The sequence below is a fragment of the Cololabis saira genome, chromosome 4 (genome assembly GCF_033807715.1).
Source record: "Cololabis saira isolate AMF1-May2022 chromosome 4, fColSai1.1, whole genome shotgun sequence".
NCBI lineage: Eukaryota > Metazoa > Chordata > Actinopteri > Beloniformes > Belonidae > Cololabis > Cololabis saira.
In genome coordinates this window covers 46,666,792-46,680,292 of record NC_084590.1, presented here as the reverse complement: position 1 = coordinate 46,680,292, position 13,501 = coordinate 46,666,792, and the positions used below count along the sequence as shown (strand labels likewise).

Sequence of the window (13,501 nt, the reverse complement as noted above, 5' to 3'; positions counted from 1 at the left end):
AGGTGGATTTTCTTTTTTTCTCTCTCTCTTTTTAGCACCACTGTCATATTTTTTTTCTTTGAATCAAAAAAGAATATCTATATAATATATATTGACGACAGCATTTTGTATTATTTATATCTTTGTTGTAGTTTTGGTTTTGTTTGTTTGTTTTTTTTGTTGTTTTTTTTTTATTTACGTTTATTGGAAAATGTTTTTTTTTATTGTGTAATTTGTAATTTGTTTTAGTTTTTTTTTAATTAATTGAAATTTGATTTCTTAGGAAAAAGGGACAGATAAAATAAGCTTAGTCTTCTCTTATGTTCCTTTTCATTCAAGGAAAGACATTTTATAGTAATCTCTTAATGAATGAAATAAAGAATAAAATGAAATTAAAAAATAAAACTCTTCTGAACGGCAACGTCTCTAAGCGTTTGAGTCTGTTGGAGGCCTGAAAAGCAAAGAAATAGGGGCTGTAAAAAGGCTGTAGAAATAAATGAAGGTGGGGAGAAAAAAAGAAATATCTTGGGTACGTTGGTAAAAACTGATGGAGCTCCTCCATCATCCAGGTCGCAGCGGTCCAAAGCCCTCTGAAGACATCTCAAGGGCATAGAATCGAACTACAACCCTCCCATTAAAACCAAACGAGCCAATAGCTGTTGAGAATGAGCTGCACAGGGACCAGAACATGTGACATCCGTGATGTTCTGGTCCGTTATAAATATACGGTGTCACAGCTCCATCTACAAGCGTGTCACCACAGCCAGACTGTCTCTAGGGGGCGGAGTTGTTCGGGTGACCACACCCCTTTTTTGTACATCCCAATTATGGGAGGAGCTAAAGATGTGGAGGATAACTACTCTGATCTGTGATGTCACAGTTTGAGTTGGTGACCTCACACACTTGAATATGTTTCCTCGAACACAGAGACGGCTGTTTTTGTAGCATCTCTCCTTTAAAGCAGCACTATGTAACTTTTCCACCTTAATATCATATTTCCAGAGTCATTGTGATGATACATCAACTTCCAACAGGTTTAATGACATCTCTGTCATGGTCTGAGGGGTCTGTATCACCTTCACTGGCACTATGTAACTTTGAGGAGCATGGTAGGAACCCTGCCACACTAAAAAACTACAATTTTTTACGGCTTTGACTGCTTTACGGCATACGTCCCTTCCCCCTCCTTCCCGATTCGTAGTCGAGACGAAAATGGGCGGGGCGTGAAGCGCAGCTCCGCAGAAGCTGGTAACCCGTTGCTGCGTTGTGGCTGCAGCAGCTCCACACAACAGACGTGGGGAAAAGATCCTAATGGTTTAACTTTTCACCACTTTCCTGCTCGGAGGCAGAACCACGGAGGCCAATTATCTGAGATAACAAAGTAAAAGAGTGAAAGAGTCGTCGGCTCGGTTGGATCGTGGCTGTAACGAGTCCGACCAAACATAACGTTCCTCAGTAAACAAACACACACGCAGACAGACGGGCGTCGGATCAAAACACGGGTTTATTAAACCACAAACAAACACTCACAGACCGGGGTCGGATAATTCAAACTGGTTTTATACCCCACTTCTCCAGCTAAACGCAGTTGCTGACCAGCTCTCTGCGGTGCGATTAATTTTGTTGAGGAAAAAATATTAACTATTTGATTTGTAGCTGCAGAGGAAAAAAATAATCTCACGAGGAAAAAAAAATATTGCTCACGCCTCGGAGCCTCTTCAAAGCAGTCAAAAAAAAAGAAAAGAAAAGTAAGAGTAATACAAAACATGTACTGTATGTTGTACTATTATACTAATTTATTGAAACACATGGCGAGTCAAACATTTACCAAAGCAGCTGCCAAACACTCCTAAACAAGGTAGCCTAAGACGGTGGTTCTGCAGAACTGCGGCAGTAAATCCTTTCTAAAGAGTGCAGCTCCGACGAGGAGCTCCATTCTTTAGTAGGGATTTCATATGGATCGAGACCGTTAATAATCATTATTTTCTCCATATACCGCTCCCTGGCTTCCTTGTTTAAGGTATCCCGGTAAATTCCAGTTCCTTTCCAGCAGTTTAACATCTTTTTTTTTGCGTTCCGTCTGTTCACTTGGTGAAACAGAAAAGCGTCCCGTCTTCTCTCAAAACAAATGCAGCGACGGGACAGGAGTTTTCCGGCAGTACGCGCTGGTGCTCATGGGAAACGTAGTGTTCTTTCTGGTAAAGCACTACCGCTTTTGTCCAAAAGATGCCGCCAAACTCAGAAAAGCTGAAAGTTACGTTGTGCTGCTTTAAAATACACACTGAGGCCTATAGAGGGTATGTATTGACGTCACTTCCCCCCTGGACCACACCCCCTTACTTGCACTGAGTGGCAACAATGTCTGCAACTAGTGGAGAAGACGGGATAACAGCCGATTATCGCCTTAAATTAAAGGCAGTTGGACTTGACAGTGACCCGTACAGTTACCTGAAGAACCAGTGGTCCATGGACATTAATATTTGGCCCCGAATCCAGTTTCCTGATATTTATATGTACTTAATTTCTACGCCAGGGAAATACACGAAGCAAAGCTTGAAGGCATACAAAAGTCTTGACGCTTGGTCCGACTTCAAAGCAGGATTTGTTGTAGAAATTAAAGTGATGAGGACACCGAACTTTATGATTTGACCGTTTAACTTTAGCTACCCAAAAATCCAACATTACCTGATACAAAATGGGAACCACAAATCCACGTTTCGGTGCCTGGAATCCAGTTGTTTCTGTGAATTGCAGCGATCCATTTGTCTTTCTTAAGCTTATTTTTCGGCAGTCTGTAAAACGATAACTCTGATTTCTTAATACATCTATGAGTACAGTCGATCGCACAACAGCTCTTTCCCATTTTAGATGTTTTCAAGTTGCTCAAACTGAAAGTTTACACTGCCACTCAGTCTTTCTGCCACTCAGTGGGCGTAACCCACTGTGAAGTCGCATCTGTGACGTCATGCGCATTCCCTCTATTTGTTCCTAAATGTTGACTGAAACAGAAGTTTCTTCGTCTCATGAAGTTTCCCTCTCTACGTTTGCGTCGTTCCAGGAACTTTCCAAGCACTTTGACAAGAGCGACTCTGGATATGAGGTGGTGGAGGACGCCATCGTCACCATGACGGCGGTGGCCTGGTACATCAACGACATGAAGAGGAAGCAGGAGCACGCCGTGCGGCTGCAGGTAACCGCGGACGTGCCACTGTGGTGACCACCGAGTGGGAGAGGTTTCAGGTCTTTCAGGGTCACGAATGAAATTAGGATATGTAGATGACAAGTGTTTTGGTGTTTGACCGTTAGAATCATATTTTCAGTTTTCAACCACAAACAGCTGTATTTTTTGGAAATATGCTGATCAGTTTGGTGAGTAAATTGCCCGCTGTGTGAAACATGGAGGTGGAACTACTGGGCCTCCCTGTTCCACCTCTATTCTACCTCCATTACACCTCTGATCCACATCTATTACACCTCTGTTCCACCTCTATTACACCTCTGATCCACATCTATTACACCTCTGTTCCACCTCTATTACACCTCTGTTCCAACTCTATTACCCCTCTGTTCCACCTCTATTAACCCTCTATTATACCTCCATTACACCTCTGATCCACATCTATTACACCTCTGTTCCACCTCTATTACACCTCTGATCCACATCTATTACACCTCTGTTCCACCTCTATTACACCTCTGTTCCAACTCTATTACCCCTCTGTTCCACCTTTATTACACATCTGTTATACCTCTATTACACATCTGTTCCACTTCTGTTCCACCGTTATTATACCTCTGTTCCACCTCTATTACAATTCTATTACACCTCAGTTTCACCTCTATTACACCTCTGTTACACTTCTATTACACCTCTGTTCCACCTTTGTTCCACATCTATTACACCTCTGTTCTACCTTTATGACACATCTGTTCCACCATTACACCTCTGTTCCACCTCCCTTACACCTTTGTTCCACCTCTATTACACCTCTGTTCCACCTCTATTACACCTTTGTTCCACCACTATTGCACCTCTGTTCCACCTCCATTACACCTTTGTTCCACCTCTATTACACCTCTGTTCCACCTCTATTACACCTTTGTTCCACCTCTATCACACCTCTGTTCCACATCTATTACACCTCTGTTCTACCTCTATTACACCTCTGTTCCATCTCTATTACACCTCTGTTCCATCTCTATCACACCTCTGTTCCACATCTATTACACCTTTGTTCCACTTCTTTTACACCTCTGTTCCACCACTATTACACCTTTGTTCCACCTCTATTACACATCTGTTCCACTTCTATTACACCTGTATTACACCTCTAAGACTGCAGTTCATGTCTTTCCCTCCCGTCGTTGTGTTACCACACCCCTAGATGCGTTCAGCCCTGCACAACTAAAGTTCTGGTTTGGTTCGCTGGTTCCAGAAACCTCTCTGATGGCTTCTCTGCAGGAGATCGAGTCCCTGCTGGTGAACTGGACCGGGCCGGACCTGGGCGGGTTCGGAGAGCTGGTTCTGGAGGGCTCCTTTAAGGTCCAGAGGGTGAAGAAGGAGAGGGCCTTCTTCCTGTTTGACAAGATGTTGCTGATCACCAAGAAGAGGCTGGAGCAGTTCGTCTACAGCACGCACATATTCGTAAGGACCAACTTCCTGTTCCTCCTTGTGGACCAACTTCCTGTTCCTCCTGGTGGACCAACTTCCTGTTCCTCTTGAAGGACAGAAGTCCTGTTTATCTGCGTCTGCTTTACTTCTGCTGGCGTCTCACTTGAGTCTCTCATACCCCTTTTCCACCAAACTGGTTCCAGGGCTGGTTCTGGTTCTGATTCAGTGCTGAGTTTGGAACTTGGCTTTCTGTTTCCACTGACAAAGTACTGGCTCCGGGCCAGAAGAACTGGTTCCAAGGTAGCACCAATCCCTTGCGGGTCCAGAGGAAAGAACTGCTTACGTAAGCGGAGGGGGCGGATTTATTGAGACCAACGGCAATAGCAAGACTGGGAAACGGAGACATTTTCAAATAAGAATGAATCTGGAAGCAGCAAAGCATCATGGGTCTGAGGAGGAGACAACCTGTCTTTTAGAGATGTGTCCACGGAGGAGCTACGTGGACCAAGTCCTATTAGAGCTAATACCTGGTTGTTGCTGCAACTTTCACGCAAACGCAGTGACGTAACTGACGTTTGCAGAGACGTAATTACATGGCTCCCCTTAGCACCCGAGCTGTAGAAAAGCAAACCGGTTCTCAGCTGGTTTCTAAGTTGAACGAGTTGTGAACCAGAACCAGCACTGGAACCAGTTTGGTGGAAAAGGGGTATGAGTCCAACTGAAACCCCCAAAACCACAAACAGTCGTAGAAACTACAAGTGCCAGTTGGTTGTTTAAAAGTCGTCCACATCAGCGCTCGTCCAGCGTCCTCATACTGTCTCACGTGTCTCCCTTGTGTCCTTGTGTCCTCGTGTCCTCAGTGCTGTAATCTGCTGCTGGTGGAGGCGCTGAAGGATCCGCTGTGCTTCCGGGTGTCAGACCAGACGATCCCAAAGCAGGTGCACGTGGTGCAGGTGAGTTGGAGGTGGAGGTCTTCTTCTCTCCATCACACGTCTCTAATCTAGTGCAGGAGATAACCAAAACAATCGTTCCGTTTGTGATACAAGCATGAAATTTGTTACACACATAGCCAAAGGCATTCCAAAAATAATTGGACGTGGAGCCATTGTGAATTTTCAACATGGCGCCCATGGCAGATATTTTTCAAAATGGACGCCAGAAACAACTCTTTTTATATGACTTGGGGACATAATATGATATTTTAGACATATTTACCACATAATAGTACTTGGTAGATGTCTCCTGGATAATTGAAAAGTTGTCATTTAATATTCAAGATGGCCACCATTTTTTAAAGATGGCAGCCATCATTTGCGTGAATGTCTGATATGGATGATCTTGGTGTCTAATCAGTCATTATTTATGATGCAGAAATCAAATTTGAAACATTGGAATTGGCCAGAAGCTTCCTTCTACCTCAAAACTGAACATGACAACTGTTTCTTTTATGATAACAGCCATATTAGCCAAAATAAAATATATACCGTCATTTCATGAAAATAGATCTATTATACATAAAAACAAACTAATAAACCAAAAAAGATCCTCATATCTGCAAAAACTGAACCATCCAATGAATGGATAAGTAATAGAGTGGATGTTGAAGCTCAGCCAGGGCAAACTGGCAACTCATTTCAACTAATCGCTCATTTAATTAGAAAACACTTGTTTCTGGCAGCCATTTTGAAAAATGGCTGCCATGGGCGCCATGTTGAAAATTCATGATGGCTCCATGTCCATATCTTTTGGGGAAACCTTTGGCTATTTGTGTACCAAATTTCATGCTTGTATCACAAACTGAACGATTCCTATACATTTTATAGCTAAACAGCTGGACTAATCTGAACTGTGGTCCTGCAGACCAAGAACCAGGAGGAGAAGCGGTTGTGGGTTCACTACCTGAAGAGGCTGATCGTGGAGAACCACCCGGCGTCGCTGCCCCAGAAGGTGAGGGGGGACATAAGAGACCGTCCCTGATATCTTCTTCTGCCCATGTCTCTGCTCCTGCACACACTTCCGGTCGTGTGACTCTGACTGGATCCTCCAGAACGTAGACGTTTGGGTCAGACCTCAAGCTCCTGGTGTTCTTCCAGCAGGATTCAGGGTTCAGGTTCTAATCCCGACCCCATCAGGACTAGTTCTGTTTAGATCTCTGCTGCCACCTGCTGGTCTCCTGTAGAATTATTATTATTATTATTATTATTATTATTGTTGTTATTTTTATTGTTATTATTATTGTTGTTATTATTGTTATTGTTATTATTACTATTATTATTATTATTATTATTATTATTATTATTATTATTATTATTATTATTATTATTATTATTATTATTATTATTTCTATTATGACGTATAAAATAAACAGCAGTTACATCATCAATAGAAAATAGACTGAGAGCTCTGATGTGGCGGAAAACAACACGAGACATTCAAACATGCAGCCAGTTCTGATAAAGAGGTTATTCATGACGGTTACTGATGTCTCTGTTGTCTCTATTGTGTCTAATGTCCCTGACGTCTCTATTGTCTCTGATGTCCCTGACCTGGTTTCTGTCTCCCCAGGCGCGGCAGGTATTGGGGGACACCTTCTGTCAGAGTGAGTTCCGTCTCTTTTCCCGCCTGATTCTGACCTGACCGTCGCCGCGGCGACCGTTGCCGCGGCGACCGTTGCCGCGGCGACCGTTGCCGCGGCGACCGTTGCCGCGGCGACCGTTGCCGCGGCGACCGTAGGGCCTTCAGTGACATCACTTCCTGTGTTTCTGACCTAACCGTTGCCGCGGCGACCGTAGGGCCTTCAGTGACATCACTTCCTGTGTTTCTGACCTGAATGTTGCCGGGGCGACCGTAGGGCCTTCAGTGACATCACTTCCTGTGTTTCAGCCCCTCAGTTCGACCAGGACAGCCGGAGGAAGACGCCGTCCACGCCGCGGCTGGACGACGTCCCCGGCTACCACCGAGGACGCCGGCAGTCAGGTGGGGGTCAGTCAGCCGTCACCGCGGGCAACCAGGGTTGGGATCTGCTGCCCCCGTGTGGCAAGAGGGGGAACTGCAGCCTAGGAGGAGGGTTTTTAATAGTTGGATCCCCATTAGCTAGGAAAAACTGCAGCTATTCTTCCTGGGGTGCGACACACAGTACATTACAACAAAAATTAAAAGCAAACCTAAAGAGGTAGCATATTAAAAAAAGAAAGGAAAAACAGAAAATAAAGAAAAAATAAAAAGTCATTCCATTTAAAATTTAGATGTAAATAAGAACAATACGTTTTATAACATCAGCAAATTCAAATTATCATAGTTACCATTGGCACCAATACCAATTTTTAATAAATATTAATTTATATATATTATATATCTATATCCCTCTCTCTCTCTCTCTCTCTCTCTCTCTCTCTCTCTCTCTCTCTTCTTCTCTCTCTCTCTCTCTCTCTCTCTCTCTCTCTCTCTCTCTCTCTCTCTCTCTCTCTATATATATATATATATATATATATATATACATATATATATGCACACACATTTATATACATATATACATACATATATATATATATATATATATATATATATATATATATATATATATATATATATATATATATATATATAGGACTGTCTCAGAAAATTTGAATATTGTGATAAAGTTCTTTATTTTCTGTAATGCAATTAAAAAAACAAAAATGTCATACATTCTGGATTCATTACAAATCAACTGAAATATTGCAAGCCTTTTATTATTTTAATATTGCTGATTATGGCTTACAGTTTTAGATTAAGATTCCCAGAATATTCTAATTTTTTGAGATAGGATATTTGAGTTTTCTTAAACTGTAATCCATGATCAGCAATATTAAAATAACAAAAGGCTTGCAATATTTGGGTTCCATGCAGACATAGCTCTGTACATCACCGGTCTTTTACCAGAGTTTGTCTTTATTTCTGGCAGCGAAAATTTCTTGTGCTGTAGCTATGATTTTCTGTAACATCATTTTTTGTACAGAACTTGTGGGGTTTTTGAGATGGAGTTTCAGGGGATCGGTTCTTTTATTAGTTTTTTTTTAATACCTGACATGTTTCGGTGATTTCTTTCGCCTTCATCAGAGTCATCTTCTTCATACGTGACTGATGAAGGCGAAAGGAATCGCTAAAAATCTAAAAATTCTTGTCCAACAAAAAGAATTAACAGAGTAAATTATAAAGCTATGGACAAAACAAACTTCTCCACACAGAGGTCGGCGTCAGGTCGCGATGGAGACATTTTCAAATAAGAATGAATCTGGATGCAGCAAAGCATCATGGGTCTGAGGAGGAGACAACCTGTCTTTTAGAGATGTGTCCACGGAGGAGCTACGTGGTCCAAGTCCTGTTAGAGCAGATACCTGGTTGTTGCTGCAACTTTCACGCAAACGCAGCAACGTAACTGACGTTTGCAGAGACGTAACCAGTACTCGAGTTGTAAAAGAAAATCAGGGGGGATGGTGGATTTTATCATATGGGGACAGATAATTTGTGCTGATTTCAAATAATATAATATATTACAAATAATAGCACTGACCAAAACACCTGCAGAAATACTGCAGGAATGACATAGCAGCAGTTAAATGCAGCCTTCTGTAAGCTTTAAATATCCACTGGGCTTACATCAAATACATCAAAACACAACAATAAAAAACACTTTTCTGAACTTATCAATATGACTCTGTCCTTCACAGGATAAGTAAAATGGATCACTGCAAAAACTCAAAATCTTAACAAGAATATTTGTCTTATTTCTAGTTAAAATGTCTCATTTTAGTAAAAAAATGTCATTACACTTAAAACAAGACTCATCACTGGAAAAAACAACAATTTTCACCTGTTTCAAGTAGATTTTCACTTGAAATAAGTAGAAAAATCTGCATGTGGAACAAGATTTCTTTGCTTGTAATAAGAAGATAAATCTTGTCCCACTGGCAGATTTTCCTACTTATTTCAAGTGAAAATGTACTTGAAACAGGTGAAAATTGTCAAATAAGTTATTTTTCTGGTGTTATTTTTCTGGTGATGACTCTAAATGTTGAAATAGCAGTAAAACCACATTCATTGATGAAATGACATAAGGGATGGAAAGGGGGGATGGCAGTTTTACAGGGGGGATGATTTGGACCGTTTTTATTTCAGGGGGGATGCCGTCCCCCCTCATCCCCCCTCAACTCCAGTACTGGACGTAACTGACGTTTGCAGAGACGTTATGACGTTTGCAGAGACGTTATGACGTTTGCAGAGACGTTATGACGTGGCTCCCCTTAGCACCCGAGCTGTGGAAACACAAACCGTTTCTCAGCTGGTTCCAAGTTGAGCGAGTTGTGAACCAGAACCAGCACTAGAACCGGTTTGGTGGAAGAGGGGTATCCTTGTCTTTCTCTCTCATGCTGACACTAAATAGTGACGGCAGGTTTCAGACTAAATGCTGCCACCTGGTGGTGAAAAGCAGCAACAGCCGTAAAGTTACCGGCCAACTGCGGCTGCCTCCCCCTCTCTCCGACTACAGGCCTCTAACCACGGGTTTGTCCCCCACGGTTCTGTCAGGGCTCTGTTGGTCCCGGCTGGACCTCGGCATCCTGACATAATCTGTTTACTACGAACGTTTCATGCCCGAGAGAATGGATTTGGAACAAAAAGTGTAAGAAAGTAAAAGTTGGTGAGCCGTGCAGACAGTTTAAAGAGAGCTGGGAATAAAAACGGAGAAGAGCGAAACCTTTCTCTTTGCTGCGGTGGGGAGTCCACGGGCCTGGACCCCGAAGAAAAACCACCCAAAGAAGTGTCTCTGTACAAGCTGAGCATGAGCAGCGGCCGGGACGTCTGTATGACTGTATGACATTTTTGTTTTTTTAATTGCATTACAGAAAATAAAGAACTTTATCACAATATTCAAATTTTCTGAGACAGTCCTGTACGTACAATTTTATTAAATTTTAACTAAAAACCGAGGACCAAAAGGTGTAGACTGAAGCCTAAGCTTATGACGCCTACCCTTTTCACAAAAAAAATGTTAGCTTTTATAAACTAGTGCAATGTCATTAATAAATATCATTCCATACAGTATTTATATAAGCAATAACACAATAATACATACACATACCTACACATATACATACATACATACACGCACGCATACTGTATATACATATATATATATATATATATATATATATATATATATATATATATATATATATATATATATATATATATATATATATATATATATATATACATATATATATATATATATATATATATATATATATATATATATATATATATACATACAGTACATATATATTATATGAAAAGTGAAATTTACTTGAAACAGGTGAAAAGTTATTATGGCTTGAAAAAAGTTAAAAAACCTTTATTTTAACTGGGTTACATTCTAAAAAACACCAACGCGTGTCAGCTTACGCTTTCCTCAGGGTTTTTTCAAGCCACCAGAGTGCCTGCATTTTCTCTTTTGAGTTCACTGTTGCACCCATCGCAAGAGCACCGGTGGTTGTGGGGACACCAGCAGCGCTGCTGTTATTCTGTTTTTAATTTATTTTTCTGGTGTTATTTTTCTGGTGATGACTCTAAATGTTGAAATAGCAGTAAAACCACATTCATTGATGAAATGACATAAGAGATGGAAAGGGGGGATGGCAGTTTTACAGGGGGGATGATTTGGACCGTTTTTATTTCAGGGGGGATGCCATCCCCCCTCATCCCCCCTCAACTCCAGTACTGCTCTTAGTTCATATTGGCTAAACTCTGCTTTGGAAGAGCTTTGGTTCCATGTCCGTGTGAAGTTTAACTCTCCGTTTCCCTCCGTTTGTCCCTCCAGAACCTCCAGAACTGCTGCTGTACACACCAGAGAAGTCCAGGAAGAACCTGCCGCTGCTGCTGGAGGGAACGCTGCCGTACCGACGCACCAGGAGACAGTCAGGTGATCGGAGACACCGCCTGCAGACGGAGCCCAGGGCCCATCAGGCCCACCGCTTTTATCTGAGTTTAAACTCTAATCGTTCACATTTAGTGAAGAAAACGTCCTGGGGCCGGATTCACAAAACATTCATAAGAAAAAAATCTTCTTAAGTGTCATTTTTTTCTTAAGTTCAGTCTTAAGAAGAAAAAAGAGAAGAAGTCATATTCTCCAAAACAGTTCTTAAGTATTTTCTCAACTTTCTTCTTAAGTTTCTTCTTAAGAAAAAACTTAAGAATAAATGGTATTCTTGAAATAAAAGTTCCCAAATTTGTTCTTGATTTTTTTTTACTTTAAGACAACCTTGACCTGTCTTAAAATGTCTTCTGTGAAAAGGTAAAACTCTAATATCACCTTTTTCAACACATTTTAGACAAGTTTAGACTAGTAGGTCATAGTTTGAGGATATACTTTGTAATTAATTACACAAAGAGCCTGTTAACTGTTTGTTAGCATGTTAGTTAGCGTGGTAGTTAATTATTATTAATTTTCCCCAATAGTATTTTTTTCACACATTAATCTCATCCACCATAACCTTGAAAAGTTCCTGCATCTCTTTTTCTCCTTCTCCATGTTTAGTGAGTGACTGACGGTTAAGACCAAACTACCTATAAATGTTGTTTGTTGGCGCGTGCAATGCAATGACATATTTTAAGAAGTTCTTAAGTAGGAAAAATGAGAAATTCATAAGAAATGACAGTTCTTAAGACGGTTCTTAAGAAAATATTGAGGAATTTCACTTAAGAACTTTCTTATGAACTTCTTAATTTTAGATCTTAAGACATTTCTTAAGATCATTCTTAGAACATATTGGTGAATCCGGCCCCAGATTAGGAAATCTACAGGTCAAATTCTAGTGGAGCTAAAACCAACCCGACTGCAACAGAACTGGGTTTAAGGTTTTTCAAGGGAAACGATCACATGAACAAATTCAGGAATTCTGACTTTTTAAACTTCAACATTTGCAAAGACAAAACTCAGAATATAGGACTTTAGAAATTCAAGAAAAAGAGACTTATAGAAAAAGAGACTTATTGATTTCATAAAGAGACAAATCAAAAATTCTACGGAAGAGTATTAGGGCCATGCAGGAGGGGAAGATTTTTTTTTATTGTGCACTTTGAGAAAAAAGTCGAAATGTCGAAATTAATGTTGAAATACAATTTCAAGAAAAAAGTCAAAATGTCGCCTTTTTTCTCAACATTTCAACTTTATTCACAAAATTTTGACTTTTTTTCTTGAAATTCTTGAAAAACATTATTTTCGACATTTTGACTTTTTTCTCAACATTTCAACTTTTTTCTCAAAGTGCATAATGAAAAAAAAAACGTCCCCCTCTAAAATACAGCGGCTCTAAAACTATTTCTGTCTCTTGCAGCTCCGGCCAAAGACATCGAGGCGGTGTTCCATCCCAATGGTGAGATCTGGACACAAACCCATAAAACTGACTTCACGTGCAGGAAAACGTGAGGCGAGCCTGGAAATAACAGATCAACAAGCCTGAGAGGAAAAACAGATACCTGTTCCTCTTCTTTTTGTTTGTTTTTGGTGCCAGAAGCGTCAGAGGTTCAGCAGGAAACTTTGGTGCTGAAACATTCTACAGTTAGTTTGAGAGCTGAAAGTGTTGACTGATGGTGTCTCTTTCTCTCTGCTGTGTTTCTCCTGTCTCCTCATCCTCCTCTTCCTCCGGCTGGCTCTTCATCGCTCCAATGATCCTCAGCTCTGAAGGTGAGACTGCCGTCTCCTCGTCTGTCAATCACAGATCAATGAGATCAATACCTGATCAATACCTGACTTCTAGAAGAAAAGATGATGGATGGATGGATGGATGGATGGATGGATGGATGGATGGATGGATGGATGGATGGATGGATGGATGGATGGATGGACTGATGGATGGATGGATGGATGGATGG

The 13,501-nt window shown here is 41.0% G+C and overlaps 1 protein-coding gene across 2 annotated transcripts in view; it reads left to right on the top strand.

Annotated features, from left to right (window-relative positions):
• plekhg2 (pleckstrin homology domain containing, family G (with RhoGef domain) member 2) overlaps positions 1-13,399 on the top strand; it is an 89,264-nt gene extending 75,865 nt beyond the window's left edge. Inside the window, exons 8-15 of one of the 2 annotated variants that reach the window (XM_061719933.1) lie at positions 3,038-3,169; positions 4,442-4,624; positions 5,452-5,544; positions 6,452-6,538; positions 7,157-7,190; positions 7,475-7,573; positions 11,448-11,549; positions 12,964-13,399. In XM_061719933.1, the coding sequence (XP_061575917.1) occupies positions 3,038-3,169; positions 4,442-4,624; positions 5,452-5,544; positions 6,452-6,538; positions 7,157-7,190; positions 7,475-7,573; positions 11,448-11,549; positions 12,964-13,055 (822 nt within the window). In that variant the 3' untranslated portion in view covers positions 13,056-13,399. The remainder of the gene's footprint in view (positions 1-3,037; positions 3,170-4,441; positions 4,625-5,451; positions 5,545-6,451; positions 6,539-7,156; positions 7,191-7,474; positions 7,574-11,447; positions 11,550-12,963) is intronic. The other variant, XM_061719934.1, reaches the window with a different exon arrangement.
• Positions 13,400-13,501: the final 102 nt, after the last annotated feature.